The sequence below is a fragment of the Topomyia yanbarensis genome, chromosome 1 (genome assembly GCF_030247195.1).
Source record: "Topomyia yanbarensis strain Yona2022 chromosome 1, ASM3024719v1, whole genome shotgun sequence".
NCBI lineage: Eukaryota > Metazoa > Arthropoda > Insecta > Diptera > Culicidae > Topomyia > Topomyia yanbarensis.
In genome coordinates this window covers 57429538-57445444 of record NC_080670.1, presented here as the reverse complement: position 1 = coordinate 57445444, position 15907 = coordinate 57429538, and the positions used below count along the sequence as shown (strand labels likewise).

Genomic DNA, 15907 nt, shown 5'->3' with positions numbered 1-15907 from the left:
AAGAAAGGCAAACATGCAATCACTCTGAAAGTCGGCTTTTTAACCGAGGCCCGGACATCTTTAGAAATGGATTCTTTTTGTTTCAGTATATCAATAACACGATTTTCACCAATTCCACTTATATAAAGGTCGACTAGACAGGAATTTAACTTAGATAAACTTTGATGACACTATTTTAATATAAGCATCAACAACGCCTGCGTATTGAAAGAAAACATTACGAAGTTTCAAAAATGGCTATCAAAGTCAGTGCCGTGGAAATCTTAAGCAACTGGGAGTAGCGGAGAGTTTAGATTAATAATTTCCTTGCTCAGGTTATTGTGTGTGTATGTGTGTGTGTGTTACTATCACCTATTGTAGCAGGACCACCGCCCATAGCACTGGGTAGTCCTTACACAGCAACTTGATCAAGTATTACCCACTGACCATAGTCAACATGCCACTGTATAAAGGGCCAAAGAGGGGCTGGGAGGCCGGCAAACAACTTCGCTTACACGTACCATAGGGGTGATGAAGAATCTCCTTCCCATGACAAGATCATATAAGTCAATCGCAATGCAAGCCGTTGCAGTGAAAGGTAGCCCCAATGGGTGGGGAGAAGAGCCCGGGGGGTTTAATTTTTTTAACGTTTACTTCATAAGAAACCCTCAATCTTTGAAGATTTTTTCAGAGGCCTAGACCTAGTCTTGTGAACCAAACGACTCAGCTCAACAAATTTGGTAAATGTTTGTTTTCGAGAAGGAGTCATCAAAAGACACCGCTGCATAGTGGTCGGAAACCCCAAAAACGTGTACTTAATTGACTAGAGGCCAAACAATCGAATATATTCATTGGGTATCTTTGGATGAATTATTCGCAAGAATATTCCCCACAACCCGATAAAAATTAAAATTAGGCATGGCTTACTACCATCAAACTAAAAAAAATAACTTTTTATGCTGACGAGGTAAACAGCAGGTACGAGCATTTCTAAAACTTAGTCTTCGACAAATGAAGAATTTTGTTGAACAACTTGAACTTGTAGGACAGTTATCGAGTTATAAAGCGTTTTCTATGGCAACACCCTAAAATTTAGTTGTTGCCTTTCTCATATAGAAAGCTTATGCAATCGCTCTAAAAATCGGCAACCTAATCCTGGCCCGGAGGGCCGAATGTCATATGCCATTCGACTCAGTTCGTCGAGATCGGAAAATTTCTGTGTGTATATGTATGTGTGTATGTGTGTATGTGTGCATGTGTATATGTGGAAAAAAATATCACCTCTGTTTCTCAGAGATGGCTGGACCGATTTGCACAAAATTTGCAAAATTTGAGATAGTCTCAAAGGAAAGGTACAATCTTCCCATCAGCTGCTATTGATTTTTTTTTGTTGATTGGACTTCTGGTTCCGGAATTACGGGTTGAAGTGTGCGACCACACAGCAAATTCCCATATAAACTGAAATGTGAAATTCTCGAAGGGGGGAGTAAGAGAAAATTTCAAAATCGAATTTGTATTTTGGATGCTAAATGACTTTAAAATGTAAAATGACTTTAAACGTTGAGATTTGATGTATTCTCGAAAAAAATTTTTTTGACGACAATTGACTTTTTTGACTTTGGCACAAGCCTTTCTCATACAGAAAGGTTATGCAATCGCTCTAAAAATCGTCAACCTAATCCCGGCTTTTTTGGTTTATATAGGCTTAGGTAGGAGTATGCAGTAAGGGGTTGCTACCTTAAAATTGTAACTAGTTAAAGTTCTTAAAGTTCTTCTTCTTCCTTCTTGATTCACCGCTGGTTTCAAGCGATGTTTCAGTGTCGACACATAGTATCTCAAAATGGTGGCTGTCGATCCATTGTATGTACTATGTGCAAATCGTACTGAATATGTTATATACATTTCCACCATTGTATTGAACATAATGAGCCATGGAATCGTAGTTTGGACAAATGAGAAAGGCACAATTGTACCACTAGGTAGAATAAAACAGGTTTTTAATACAAGTTTTTCCACAGTGACTATTCGTGCAAACCATGTTGCAAACAAATGTGGAGGCATTAAAACCACACAATATTCTTGAAGCCTGTAAGTAAAAATATTCACTCATTTCAAAGTTATTGAAGACTTTAACATTTTTTATCGTTAATTACAAATTTAACGACATTCAATTAGCTAGAGATTACTGGGTAGGGAAAGTTATGAAACTTAGAGCCATAGTACTCAAGTGAGAGCAAGGATGTGAAGTAAACAGATCGGAAAACTAGAAGTGGCAGGGTCATTAGAACAGGCTTAATATCGTGCGGGCTTAATTTTTGCCTTCTGATAATGAGGGTCGAGCTTAGGCAGAATAACTACGAATCACCCGAGTTCACTATCATGTGTCCTTGATAAAGGTAGACGTATCTATCTTTACCGTGACAACCGGCTGTCACGGTAAAGATAGATACGTCTACCTTTATCAAGGACACATGATAGTGAACTCGGGTGATTCGTAGTTATTCTGCCTAAGCTCGACCCTCATTATCAGAAGGCAAAAATTAAGCCCGCACGATATTAAGCCTGTTCTAATGACCCTGCCACTTCTAGTTTTCCGATCTGTTTACTTCACATCCTTGCTCTCACTTGAGTACTATGGCTCTAAGTTTCATAACTTTCCCTACCCAGTAATCTCTAGCTAATTGAATGTCGTTAAAACGTAAAAAAGAAAAGGTGACTAACATAGTCGAAATAAAAAAGGAAAAAAGTTAATTACAAAATTTCACGATAAAACCCGAAAAACAAATTTTTCGTTGATTTTTATATGGAAAAAGTAAAAACATTACAAAGTGAGCGTATCTTATTCATAGGGTTCTAGAGTGCCACGCATCAAACCTTCTTACCTTTATTATGCGTAGTATGGACATTAAAAATAGTGCCTGCTCCTCCATTTAGGTTTGCACCTTTCTCTCTTATACGCAGTTGAACTTGGTGTAAAAAATTTAAAATTCTTCAATAACCCCGAATCAGTATTTTTACAAGAGGTGTGCGCCGCGCCGCCGATGACAGGTAAAAATTTTACATGCAATATTAACCCATTATTGCCCAACTTACACACTTAATTTTTTCTGCCGAATCTCAGCTTTTTTTGCATCTTTTGCCGAATTCTCAACATCTGAGATTCAGCAAACATTATTTTTTGCGGAGATCTCAGTAAAAGTGACGTTTGAGTACTGAGACTCGGAAAATATTTCACCGAAAATCAGCAAACTAATATCACTTTACTGAGATATCAGATTCTAAATTTGCTGACTACACAGCTGTTGGGAAATTACCGAGCCGAATTGAGTGTGTATTTTTCACGAGCATCACAAATTGAGTTTTCCGATCAGAAAAAATGATGTGGTCATTCCAGTATAAATATTTCTTTCTTTTTTTTCGAGAGTTGTCCTACTGGAGCTGTAGAGCTAGGTTCCCGGAAGGGCTCCCCGTCAGAATCACATACTACAATTTGCAGACGAGACAGGCAATGTCGCCCAATAAAACACTGCATTAGGCCGATTGTAGCGGGCCGTGATTCTGAATGTGATATTCATTGTACGGTTCAGGTATGTGCGGACGTAGGGACTCGCGATCGCATGTATCATCTTGAAGGGTTCGAGCATTTGTACGTTAACGTGTTCGATCGCGTGTGCGTTTGTATGTCGCGTGTGCTAACGTGTATGTAACCTCGCGTATATAAAATCTATTTTATAACCGTGTGCATTTCACATATTCGCGTGTGTTCTTTGGATAATCGTGCGCGGACCGTGAATCTAATACTTTATATTTGGTGTACGGCTCAGATGCTAAATGAAAGTGAGATCTTCCATATCACGAGTTCCCGGCGATGTCACCGTAGAGCGTGTGGTCTAGTGGATATGAGCTTTATTTTTTTGATTGGTCCAACTGAATGTATGGACCTAAATTACTAGAATGAAGGCTAAAGATTTCCGGACGTGACCGATTCATGATCGCGCGCGTTTGCGGATTCGCGTTCGTAACTTCGTAAGTACTAAAACGTTCACATAATTACCGGAGTGTTATCAAGTTTGCGTGATAGCGGGCATAGGTGTGCGTAGATGATCGCGAAGGGCTTAAGCGTTCGTATGTTGACGTGTTTGTCGCGTGTGCTCGCGTGTATGTGACTTCGCGTGTATAAATTCGATTTTGAAACCCTGCGGCCATTCATATATTCGCGGACCGTCATTCTGATATTTAGTTTGGTGTACGGATCACATTCTGACAGGGAGTGAGTTATCCCATATCACTAGAGTTCCCGGTCATGTCGCCATGGAACGTTTTGTCTAGTGGATATGGGAGCAATTTTTTTTTAATTCTTCAATTTTATTTATTTTTTTTAAATTAACATGGACCTAGACTGTTGGTACCGAGGATAGACTCTTCCGGACGATTCCGATTCATGATGGCGCGAACGCGGGAGTTTGTAGATTAACGCTTGAGATCGCGTTGGTAAGTTTATGAGCGCTGAGACGTTAACCTTATCACCGGGGTATAATCATGCTTGCGAGTTGGTGGGCGTAGGTTGTTTAGAAAATCGCGAGGGGTTCTAACGTTTGTACGCTAACGTCATTTTCTAACATATTTGCGTGTGTTGTGTGTTCTTGAATGGTCGCGCGAACCGTGAGTCTGATATTAAATTTTCGGTTTGCGGCCAGAATTCTGGCAGAGAGTGGGATCCCTTATATCGATAAGCTTCCCGGTTATGTCGCCATGAGACGTGCCGCCGAATAGGTATGAGCGTATTTGCCCAATTGGTCCAGCTGAAGGCATGGACCCAGGCTTCTGGGATCAAGGGTAGACCTCCGGACGTGACCGATTCGTAATCGCGCGCGCGAGGGCATTTTTGTAGGTTCCCGCTTGAGACCGCGTTTGAGAATGTGTGAGTGTTAAGATGTTGGCTATCACCATCTTTGCTGACCCAGCTGAAGGCGAGAGTAGAATGGCAGTATAGGATTCGAAAAGAAGAGATAAAAGACAATATATGAGAGACGCAATAGATAAAACAGGTACAAGATACAGCTAAAGTTATGATCATAACATGAAAGACATACATTAGTACTTCAAACACTACTAATACTTGAATACCCAACCACCACACATAGCACATCCTTTCTCAATTATCTATTTGTTACTAGTTGATTGTTGTTTATGAGCGGGTGAATAGAAGAAAGATAAAGAACAGAAAAAAGGCTCCTATCAGTCCTCCCGGCCTCCTCGATACACCACTATCGAGGCGTATTGTAATCAACATCTTGAAGCGGACTTCTTATATAAATAAAATATTGCGTCATAATGATTGGTGGATTATTAACATAAGAACTAATTAACCTCTAGTAGTAGCACTTGGTGCAAATAGAAACCAAAAAGAGCGAAGGGTCCTTATATTTAGATAATTCTATTTAGTCTATTGTGGCTTGATGATGTTTACAATACCGTCAATCCTCCTGCGAGAGGGATAAAGAAATAGATATTAATAGATCATAGAATAGATAAGATAATAGATAACACAGAAATAGATATTACATGCATCTAAACTACTTTTAGGTGTTTGGTGATGTGGTTCACGTGGATTGGATTTCTTCAAAAACTACGTGTTTCAGTTTATTAAGTTGATCTAGTTGAGCATTAACTAGTGGTTGAACAGTATGTTTAAGAGAAGGTTCCATCCATAAGAGATTGTCATCTCTGTTTCTGAAAACAGCGAATCCGATTCGTTATAAACGAGTGTTACTCGCCATCTTCACGAGCCAGAGCGACAGAGCGATTTAAGAGATAAAAACACCCATCTTCAGTCTGATCATCTCTTATAGATGACAGTCCATCGATCCGAATCGAATGACTCGATCACTATGCTCAAGATCAAATGAGTCCCCGAACAACCGAACCAGCATGTTCCCCCATTTGAAAGTAGAAACATCCATATCAGCCGCACGCCAAAACACTCGATCGAATGATTATTAGTCATGAGATTCAGAGGTCAATGAACCAGCACTCGCTCGGATCTCCCACTCTTATCGACCAAGCAAGAGTACGCGCCCATTAGGCTCATCACCCAAGCCCAGGGCATTACAGTATAAATATTTCTGTACTTAAAGTAGCTGATATAATAAGGAACAACCAGTGAAAATTTCAGATTGATCGATTAATTGGTTCTTGAGATATCGTGATCGCCGCGAATGAACTTTTCAACAAAATACAACTCCGAGATAATCGAGTTTTACCGTCGGTGCAGCGAGTCAACGGTCTAGCGTATCAAACACTACGCGCCGCCTACTAGTGGTCGATGGGTAGCGGTCTTTGAATAGCTGTAACTCAAGATGTAGTATTCCGATCTTAATGAAATTTTGAGGAAATTTTCCTCAGCGTATGTAGTTTCATAATATCTAATTTGCAACAATTCTATTTTTTTCATCCTGCCAAAAATGTGTAACCCCTTAAGGAAAAATTGATTGAACACAAAACATAAACACCAGTTTAACCACTCTAACTTCTCTAAACGTATTCTGCAAGAGTATATGAACAATATTAACACATTGATAATGCATGATCTGCGTTATTGTTTTAGTAATAGGAGTTCTTCTTAGCACCTACTATATATAGTAGGTTGGGCGATAATAGGTTAACAATATTTTTACATGCAGTCTTCAACAATAATTTAATTTTTACATGCAGTCTTCAATAATATTATGTGGTTTTAATACCTCAACAACATCGTTTGCACGAAAAGTCACGGTGAAAAACGTTATATTAAAAAACTAAATTTAATGGGGTTGCCTTAGAAAACGCTTTGTAAATCGATAACCTTAAGTCATACAAGCTCAAATCGTTCAACAAAATTCTTTATTATGAGCATTTCTAAAACTTTGTCGAAGACACCAACTTTCTACCTGGTCAGTATAAAAAGTTAATTTTTCTAGTTCAATCATAGTAAGCCATGCCTCAATTTAATTTTTATCAGATTGTGGGTGAATTCATATGAACAATTCCTCCGAAGACACCCTGTGAATATATTCGATGGTTTGGCCTCTAGCGAATTAAGTTCACGTTTTTGGCATTTCCGGCCACTGCGCGCTGCCTGCTGGCTCGTGGTGGATTCGGATTGGTTTGAAGTAGTTGTTAAGCCAACCGACTAAACCTAAACCTCTTGTTTCTCGCAATCCTCATCCATCCGGGGTAACCGTTAAGTACTGTTTCAGTAGGGATTGTGTTCTTGCTTATTTTGTTTTGTGTTAATCGTCATGTTTTTACCTGTAGCTACTTTCGCGATATATCTGACCTGCTCTGGTCTGCTGCAAATATCGTCACCTGTTAAAACATGAACCGATCCGGAGGTGTCGACCATAAGGATTTACATTTGTTTACAACCACCTTCGCGGGGCTTTATATCCTGCTTGGTGCTAGTCGCTCCTATTTATCTGCGAGTTGGTGCTGAGAACTTCTCGGCGGCGGTATCACACCCTATACCGATGCCCATTTTCGTGATCAATTTCGCTGCCACTCTAACGGAATAATCATCGGCGGGATTTTTCTAGACGATATCTCGATTTTCTCCAACTTCGTGTTTTTCCTCCTTAGCTGCCGTTACTAGCTCACTGGCCGACATCTGCTGTCTACGCACTACTGTTGGCAAGGATGCAAAATGCCTACCTTTACTGCGGCTGTAATTTTTCTGCCTACATTCTCATTTCTCTTTCGACGTTGCTGTCTTTCGCTATTGCAGGACGCCCAGCGCTGTGCGGCAGTCTGTAAGCAAAGCAGTAACATGACAAAAAATACTGCCCCCAGCACAGGCACCAGACGCGAGCGGTACAGCTTCTCTTTCCTTATTTTACACCTTTTAATATTCTTAATCTAATCAATATTTTCAATCAAAAACGACGTCAATGAATGCTGTTCGTTTACGCCACGACTGACATCAACGCTTTCGTGTGCGGGATCTCCCTTTGACTACGCAGAGAAAAGTGTATAAAGCGAGAGAACAAACATTACTACGCCACACTCTCACCGAGCAGTCGGAGTACAGCAGCAAAAACGTTCTGGCAAGAACTGTAGTGATGTGTCGCTGTAGCGGGCTGTACGGCTTGTGCAAATGTAAATATACCGAAAAAATGTAGTTTACTGGTACCTTTGGCATCCCTGACTGTTGCTAATATCGAAGCTTGTCGAAGCGTGAACCGATCCTTCAGAGAAGCCGTCCAACTTGACATACATCCCTTTGCAGCCACTCTCGCAAAGTTTCGTCCATGGTTTCTTCATTGACTTGATTCTAGAGTGACCGAACACAAATGACATTTTATGTGTCAAAACGGTTTGCAGTATTTTTTTTTTCCTGAACAGGAAGTTAATAAATTTTTAAGTTATTCAAAAACCTCATGGGCGGGGGGGGGGGGGTGTTTGAACCCCCAAAATCCCCCCTTGCGTACGGGCCTGTATATGTTATAATAATGTCAAACCCGAAGCTAGCCGTTGAAAAATTAATGAAAATGGATTTAATGGCACTCGGACCGACCCCACGGAATATCCGTATAAATCCAGCAATATATAGCCTTTAAAACCTGAATGAATTCCCGATCATTGGTAGTTTTGTTAAAATCTGTTGAAAATTATTAAAACTAGAGCCAATGAGCATCTAAATTGTAAAGTGAAAGGCATAACGGGGATACAAAGGTTAAGAAATTTTCAAAAGTTTCCGTTCATAACAAAATCGATGGATGCAACACAAACTTCAACCCTGCTGTGAAAGCTAAACGTGAAAAGTAAGCTTGAACAACGTCTTGTAGAAACCAACTTTGCATTCGGCCACTCGATCAAGGCACAGAAAGCGCAGAATAAAGAAAGAAAGAAAGAGAGACGCTGTGAGAAAGCTTTCGCCAAAGTAGTGCCAAAGTTCAACGACCCATGGTCGAGTAAACTTGGTCAAACCAATACCACCGTGCGGCAGTCGGCATTACCCACAACATCAGTGTACATCTACATCAGTGAGCTGAGCTTTCGAAGATCAAACAGGTGATCCCAAGAGCAACCGCAAAGACGACAAATAAAACAAGTAGAGAGAAATGACGCACACCTGTGCCGCGATCATCGGCAGAGTAACTGCGAGCTAAAGCACTCACGCGCACAGGAGATTGCTTCTCCAACCACAACAACTGCAGGCCATTGGTTCCAGGGTTGCCTAAATATATTTTTTGTCGTGAAAATGTCTACAAATTTGTTTCGCATAAAATATTTGTATATCATAATTAATTAGAACGAGCAATATTTCGACATAGGAATGCCATTTTTTAATTGTTACACATCAAGAGCAAAACCAAATTAGATGCAAAAATATGCCATTCTAAATTTTAAAAAATAATGCCAAATAATAAGTTTCCGAACTGAAAGCAATTGTTTGTCATTCAGTATATAATAGCACATAGGTCGAGAATAGATCGAAAATAACATGTAAAATATTGAGAAAAAAAACTGTATAAATGGCAACCCTGACGGTGGACCGTGAAGATTCTAAGGCGAAGCAGCGGATAGTGGCTGGCAGGGCTAGTGGTACTAGTTTTTCTTTTGTTTTTGTTTTTCTGATCTGCAAAGGTTTTCGGTGCTCGGTGCTTCTCGCTGCCAACGGAGATAACATTCCAGCGAGAGACCTCCGCCAGATGAAGAGGAAAGAGTCGGATCGCAAATGACGACCACCAAGGCGCGGATCTATCTGCGGTTTACATAGCGGCGCGTTCGTGTGGTAGTGGACCGTAGCAGCATTTTTGGGCTCACACGAACGACTTCAATGCGCACTTGCATCTGGAAGACGAAACTCGAAAAAACCGATCGCAATATTCTGCCATAGCATCCAAATACGCGGCGGTGGTGTGTTGCATAAGATTCAGCTCGGTGTCTGGTTGGTGTTTGTTTTATTGCTGCTCAAAAGTGTGTGACGAAAATGTCCTACCAGTGTAAGAATTGTGAACGCGAGAAGGATCAGAACAACAACTATGTGAATGCGACCTACGCGGCCAACGCGAACGGAACTCGTGGCAGTCGGGCCAGTTCCGCGCGATCCGGAGTCGACCAGAGACTGCCCAGAAATACCAGCGGTGGCCTGAACAACGAGGCCACTGCCGGTGGTGGCACACCGCAGGGGACCGGTTCCGGAAGTGGTGCCACCCAGGTGACGGCCAAAGTGATGTGGGGCAGCGTCGGAGCGATCAAAGAACTTCGCGAGAAAGAACAAGCCGAACGAAATCAGGTCACCAGGGCCGGGCGTCGGCAGTAGCGAGTGGTGTCTAGTGTGTGGTAGTTTTACAAGCAAACGGAAGATTTTTTTTTGTTGTTGAGCCGGAGCTTGCATATTTTCAATGTTATCAACTTTTATTCCAACTAGTTAGTAATTCATTATATATATACATCATTAATTGGCTGCAAGTTTTGTGACTATCGAAAACGGCGCCGGCTAGGAGCGCGTCAATGACAACAAGGTGAGCTTCCAGAAAGTGCGAGTTTGGCGGTGTTTGGCATTATTTGCCAGATCAGTTTTGCTAAGTAATTTAACAATGCTAGCGTGAAGACCTCCAGTTTCGATAGGCGTGACAAACCCAAATTTCAGCGCTACATATTGCGGACCCTCTCTTTACTCCACACGTTAACTTTCGGCCATGGGCTAATTTTGTTCGCATCAGCAGTATGCGAAAATTTTGACGTTCATTAATGTCTTACCTGAGGGGTAATGCCGCTTTAGGAATCGAAAAATAATGAATTTGTTCGTATTTGTTTCTAAGCAAAGCATATGCGTGAAGGATCACTCGTAGTTGCTATTGCGTTGTTGATCAGGATTGGGCACGTAGCCTAAGTATTAGTTAAATTAGGGTGGTCCGTATGGTTAGGGTGCTCAAAGTATAAACTTTTTAGATATGTGAATTTATGCTATGCCATGTTTTTCTATTTTAATTTTTTTATTTTTTTATTATAGAGGTTTTCACCTTAGGGTTATTTGCCTCTTTAGAGAATTTTTTTTAAATATCTATAACTCTATGTGCGGGGTTGGAACAATATCACAACGTTCAGCGTACCAACGCGCAATAAAATGATTTAAGACAGTAAACGTCCCTGAAGTGTTTTGCTATTCAGATGCCTTGTCCACAATATATGAAGTATGTGGTTTGAACGTTAGTGCCGAATCCAAGAAGACCGAGTGTCTTGGAATGCTCGAGTCAAACAGACGGCAATTCAGCTGCATCGGATGACGTTCCCGCGCCAACGTGACGATTGAGCATTTGCTCGGGTTTAGAACCATTCTGTTCAGATCACATAACATACTGAAGCTGTACAGTTCACTTTGAAGAAATTCATTATTGGTTGAATCCCGTATCTGTCGAAAAATCTTCATATCGTCGGTGTAGGAGAAATCCTTGTAGTTTTATGTTGACGTCCCTAGAATAGAAGAGAAATATTACTGGGCCGAGGTGACTTCCTCGCGGGATGCCGGATGCAGCGAGAAATGGTACAGATAGATAGTCGTCAATGCTGATTTCGAGTCGCCTTCCATCGAGATAGGAACGAAACCAGTGAAGGAGTTGACCATGAATACCGGGTATATCAAGATATCTCAATAGCTAGCTTAGCTATTGCGATATCTTGATTTTGACGAAGGCCGCGGATAGATCCATTTAATGATATACAAAATGGTAACCGGATTCTTTTCACTGCCACGTACTTCCAGGACGACTTAGGCCTAGATTTCAGCGGAAGTTCGACGTTTGTATTCGTGCTATTTGTATTCGTGGTTGAGTTGAAAGTAGAGGTTTCATAATGCTAGCGTCTTATGCTTCGAAAAAATTTTAAATGCAACTCGTTCGGCAGTTTTGAATCGTCTTAGGATAGTTGAGTGCCAGGAAAGGCGTTCATTGGCGCTAATTGTTCATTTAGGTACATGCCGGTCGATAAGGTAATTTAGAATATTAGAAAACGTCGTTGCTGATATTTACGTCCCAGTTTATATTGAACAGCGTGTTAATGATGTTGTCGTAGTTAGCATTTCAAAATCGTAGACGAGGGAACTAGTAATGTCTTCAAAGTTATGAGTCACCTCGTGCACAGGATGTGGGGGGGGGGGATGATGACACACATGTCGTACGAAAGGAAGCGGAGCCGTGGAACAATATGGAGCATAATCCCGAGCGCTTACAAAGCAGAGATCCAATATACGTCCATTCTAGCTAATGACATTAAATCTAGCTAATTACATTATTAATTTTCCGAAGAGTGACTAGAAATCCATTGCTTGCTGGACACCATGTCAAACCAGACAGGTTGAAGTCTCCTAGAATAACGATATTGTCATTCGGAGCGCAATCGAGGTCACAAAGAATACGGAGGAACGATGTACATCGATCAAGTTGGAATCGCGAATTATAACAGATAAGATATACATGACACACAGCATCAGTGAGCGATCGGCAAGTTTCACTGACAGCTACACTTGCTCGGAACTCATGCCATGACGAACAGCGATAAGCACACCACTAGCCGACGTCTTATGGCTGTTGTATGCATTGCGGTCACACTTGTAGACATCATATGCCGTACCAAACACTCGGCGAGATAAGAACACGGTTGGCAAGCCAAGTCTCGGTCAAAGACACCATAACAGCAGCCCTTAGTAGCTAGAAAATAGCTGTCCGTTGATAAATTAAGGCCACCAACGTTCTGGTAGTAAACCTCAATACTGTTTGAAGTCGGGTCAGGTTCGGCTGGAGTGGCGTCGACAGTACTAGTAGGAGAGAGAACGCGGCAATGTTGTCTTTTGAAACAGGTTGGGAGGTTCCTTAATAACTACCACGAACGGAATCGGAACGACTGACGATTACTGTCTCGATTGAGGCGGAGAATTCGAGGCATCTCATATCACAGGCAAATGACCAAGTTGGGTAAAGCCTGCAATTAATTAATTAAATAAATAAATCTCATATCAACAGCGTTGTGTGGCAACGGAGGTAGCTTGCGGCAAGAGTTAGATGATGAAACGTATAAACCATTTTATAGTTGCAATTTAAAACAAAATACTTGCCGGGAATGGCGGCTTGGAAGTCTCCTTCTCCACTCATGCACACAATACCGAGACGGCTGCTGAACGCTGGCGGCATAGGCCCGACTGCGGCGGGGGATCCAGGGCTTGTATGGTACCAACTGCGTTGCGTCCCATCGCTCGACATCGACATTCCTTCGCAATGGCGGTGTAGTTTGATACGGAAGAATTCATAATCAGTGCGGAGTCTTTGACAGGATTGCATGTTTCTTCTGAAGGCGAAAGGAAATCGGCCCATGGCCACCATATGTTCAGGAAACGGCTATCCTCAAATTCCCTGAACAGCATACCTTGCGGTCATGTATTTTGGATGCACTCCGACTTTGAAGGATATCAAGTTAAAAGTACTGACGTCAAATCCTTTTTGCACCAGTGGAATAAATTTAATGTCTTTCTTGCAGTTTAGTGTTTCTTTGGGTGCGATATTTGCTGATTGTCTTGAATGACTCGGCTTTTAGCTCAGTACAAATATCATCTGTTTTCTCAGCAATAGTCGTGATGGCACATCCAAGAGAAGAGACTATTTCGAGAAAACGACATTCCCTCAGCTTAACCCTCCGGAAGTCGCGCTTATGGCCCACTGAACGAGCAGCCGCTGATGCTCTAAGATGATTTCGCTAGATTTTCAAAGCAGCATGCACGTAGTGCACTAGCGCGACTGCCGGAAGGTTAACACTCCAGTTACACATACAAAATAAATTTGGGTTTTCCGAGAGAACTCTCGGCTTATATAGTTGTTTTCCGCATATACACCACATTTTTTGAAAAAAACCCATGCACTCGATAAAGTACTCGTCCCATTTGATAATGCCAACAATCAAATTTAGGTGGCGCTAGGGTTGCCACCTCTGAATAGGCTTTGACCAGGAGATTTTCACAGACCGGCGAAGGGGGGGGGGTGGAATTTGGGTGGAACTAGACAGAAATTTGGATCAAAGTGATTGCTCGGCATTTTAGAGCACTTTAATTGCTCTTTATTACTACGTTAGAGTAAAGCTGGAAATTGTTCACATTTGAGAGCGATTTTTTCGGTTTAATCAGGTGTAGTATTTCACTTCCCCGACTAAGTGTATAGAATATAAAAGCACCAGCTACTCTCGCTGTGGAGGATAAGTGGAACGAGCATTGCTCTTCTCCACAACTAACAGGAAAAGGCGAGCAAAGGAGGCAGGCAGCGGTATAGTATGGGAAGCACTTTGTGGTGTCGGTTATTCATCACCAGAGGTCGCAACAAAGGGGTAAAACTCACCTTTCAAGCCAACAGTTAAAGGTCGCTGCAGGAGTAGCAACAACACCGAAAGAACTCGATGTTGCTCTAGTCAGTTGGATTGGAACAAATCTGCCATACCTTGGTGCAGCACCACTAACGGTGAAGTGATTTGGTAAAATTGAAGCAAAATAACTTTTTTACACCATTTGGAGCGACTTAGTGGGATGCAACATTTCAATTGTAGCATATAGCGAAATATTACTTTCCTTAATTTGGAGCAAATTTGATTTATTTTTCATTCATTGATTTGTGAAAGAAATCAGCAATATTTGGTGAACTCATCCTCGCCACCTTGAAAGGAAGAGTTAGTCGGACAAAATAAATCTGAACCAGAGTAATAGTTAACTTAGACTTTTAAAATATTTTGCAAAGAATAAAATAATTCCACAAAAATTGAAATTGCGCTTCTTCCCACCAAACCCGGAGAATTTGATGTAAAACCCGGAGGCCCGGAGATCGCTTCCGAAAACCGGAGTCTCCAGGTCAAACCCGGAGGGGTGGCAACCCTAGGTGGCGCTACAGTTGAAGAGTTATTTGGTGGCTGAGTACCACAAGTTTGACCAACTGCTTTCCTTGCTGTTTTTTTTTCGCAATACATAAACAAACTGGAATCACTTTAAGACAAAATCGACATTAAAACAGTACTATAAGCAGCTGAACAAAAAACAACGACTACAACTTCACGAAATAGTTAAAAATAATAAAATACTTGAAGCGATCAAAACAACTGCCTACCGAACCGTAAGAGTACACTGAGCTAGCTTCGTTCTAAAAAAAAATTGGAACTGTTGTAAAGATATCTTTTTGTTGAAACTATCAGGTTTCTATTTCATTTGTATGCACAGTTACGGTCCATTTTCTGTGGGATTCCCATATACATGGGACAATCATGCGTAGAACGGCAGTACAAGCAATGAGCAAATTACAATGATTTTCTTTAAAGCTAACTTCAAGGAATGCAAATGGATTTTCAGTTTCCTTTTTTGCGAATGTGATTTACCGGGACTTTTGTTTTACTCCTTCCATCAAGTTTTACACAGGTTCTGTGGTCATCACTCCATGACGTTTTTTCCGTAATGAAAAGATCTGACCAAAACTGAATGCAGCAATTGTGTTTCATGATTAACTATCGCGAGGACGATTTAAAAATCTGTTGTGTGTAGCGACACGTTGCGAGCTGTCGCGGTAATATTTCACAGCGGACTTTCGTTTAGGCAGAAAAAAACTGTACACGATCGTTCGATACTTATAATTCAACTGAAGGTTTTATAAATTCATCGTAGTTGTGTGTGTGTATTATATATTCAGGAGCGTAAGGTTACATACCTGAAAGCTGGGATGCGGCTTAGAGTGTACAGGGTGTTACAATAGGGCAGTAATTTATTTTCAATTTAATTTAAGTTGCATGTTCAAACTCCAAACATGCCGGCGCCCGTTGAAACTGTCCGTTTCAAGAGCTATTCAGAGACTTGTCGACGTGCTATGGGATTGTTTGTATGATGGGATGGTATCCTATTTCTCTTCGTCTTCTTCTGAATCGATGGGGA

The 15907-nt window shown here is 41.3% G+C and overlaps 2 protein-coding genes across 2 annotated transcripts in view; both read left to right on the top strand.

The window, feature by feature from the left end:
* Positions 1 to 9534: 9534 nt before the first annotated feature.
* Positions 9535 to 10282, top strand: LOC131677699 (uncharacterized). Its single transcript, XM_058957667.1, has one exon. It carries the CDS (start codon positions 9950 to 9952, stop codon positions 10280 to 10282), a length of 333 nt encoding a protein of 110 aa, XP_058813650.1. The 5' UTR covers positions 9535 to 9949.
* Positions 10283 to 10343: 61 nt separating this feature from the next.
* LOC131677682 (uncharacterized) overlaps positions 10344 to 15907 on the top strand; it is a 120846-nt gene continuing 115282 nt past the window's right edge. Inside the window, exon 1 of the mRNA XM_058957642.1 lies at positions 10344 to 10484. Within this exon, the coding sequence (XP_058813625.1) occupies positions 10474 to 10484 (11 nt within the window). The 5' untranslated portion in view covers positions 10344 to 10473. The remainder of the gene's footprint in view (positions 10485 to 15907) is intronic.

Excerpts from the sequence above, each read along its gene's own strand:
- LOC131677699 (XM_058957667.1), top strand. The coding sequence starts at position 9,950 with ATGTCCTACCAGTGTAAGAATTGTGAACGCGAGAAGGATCAGAACAAC.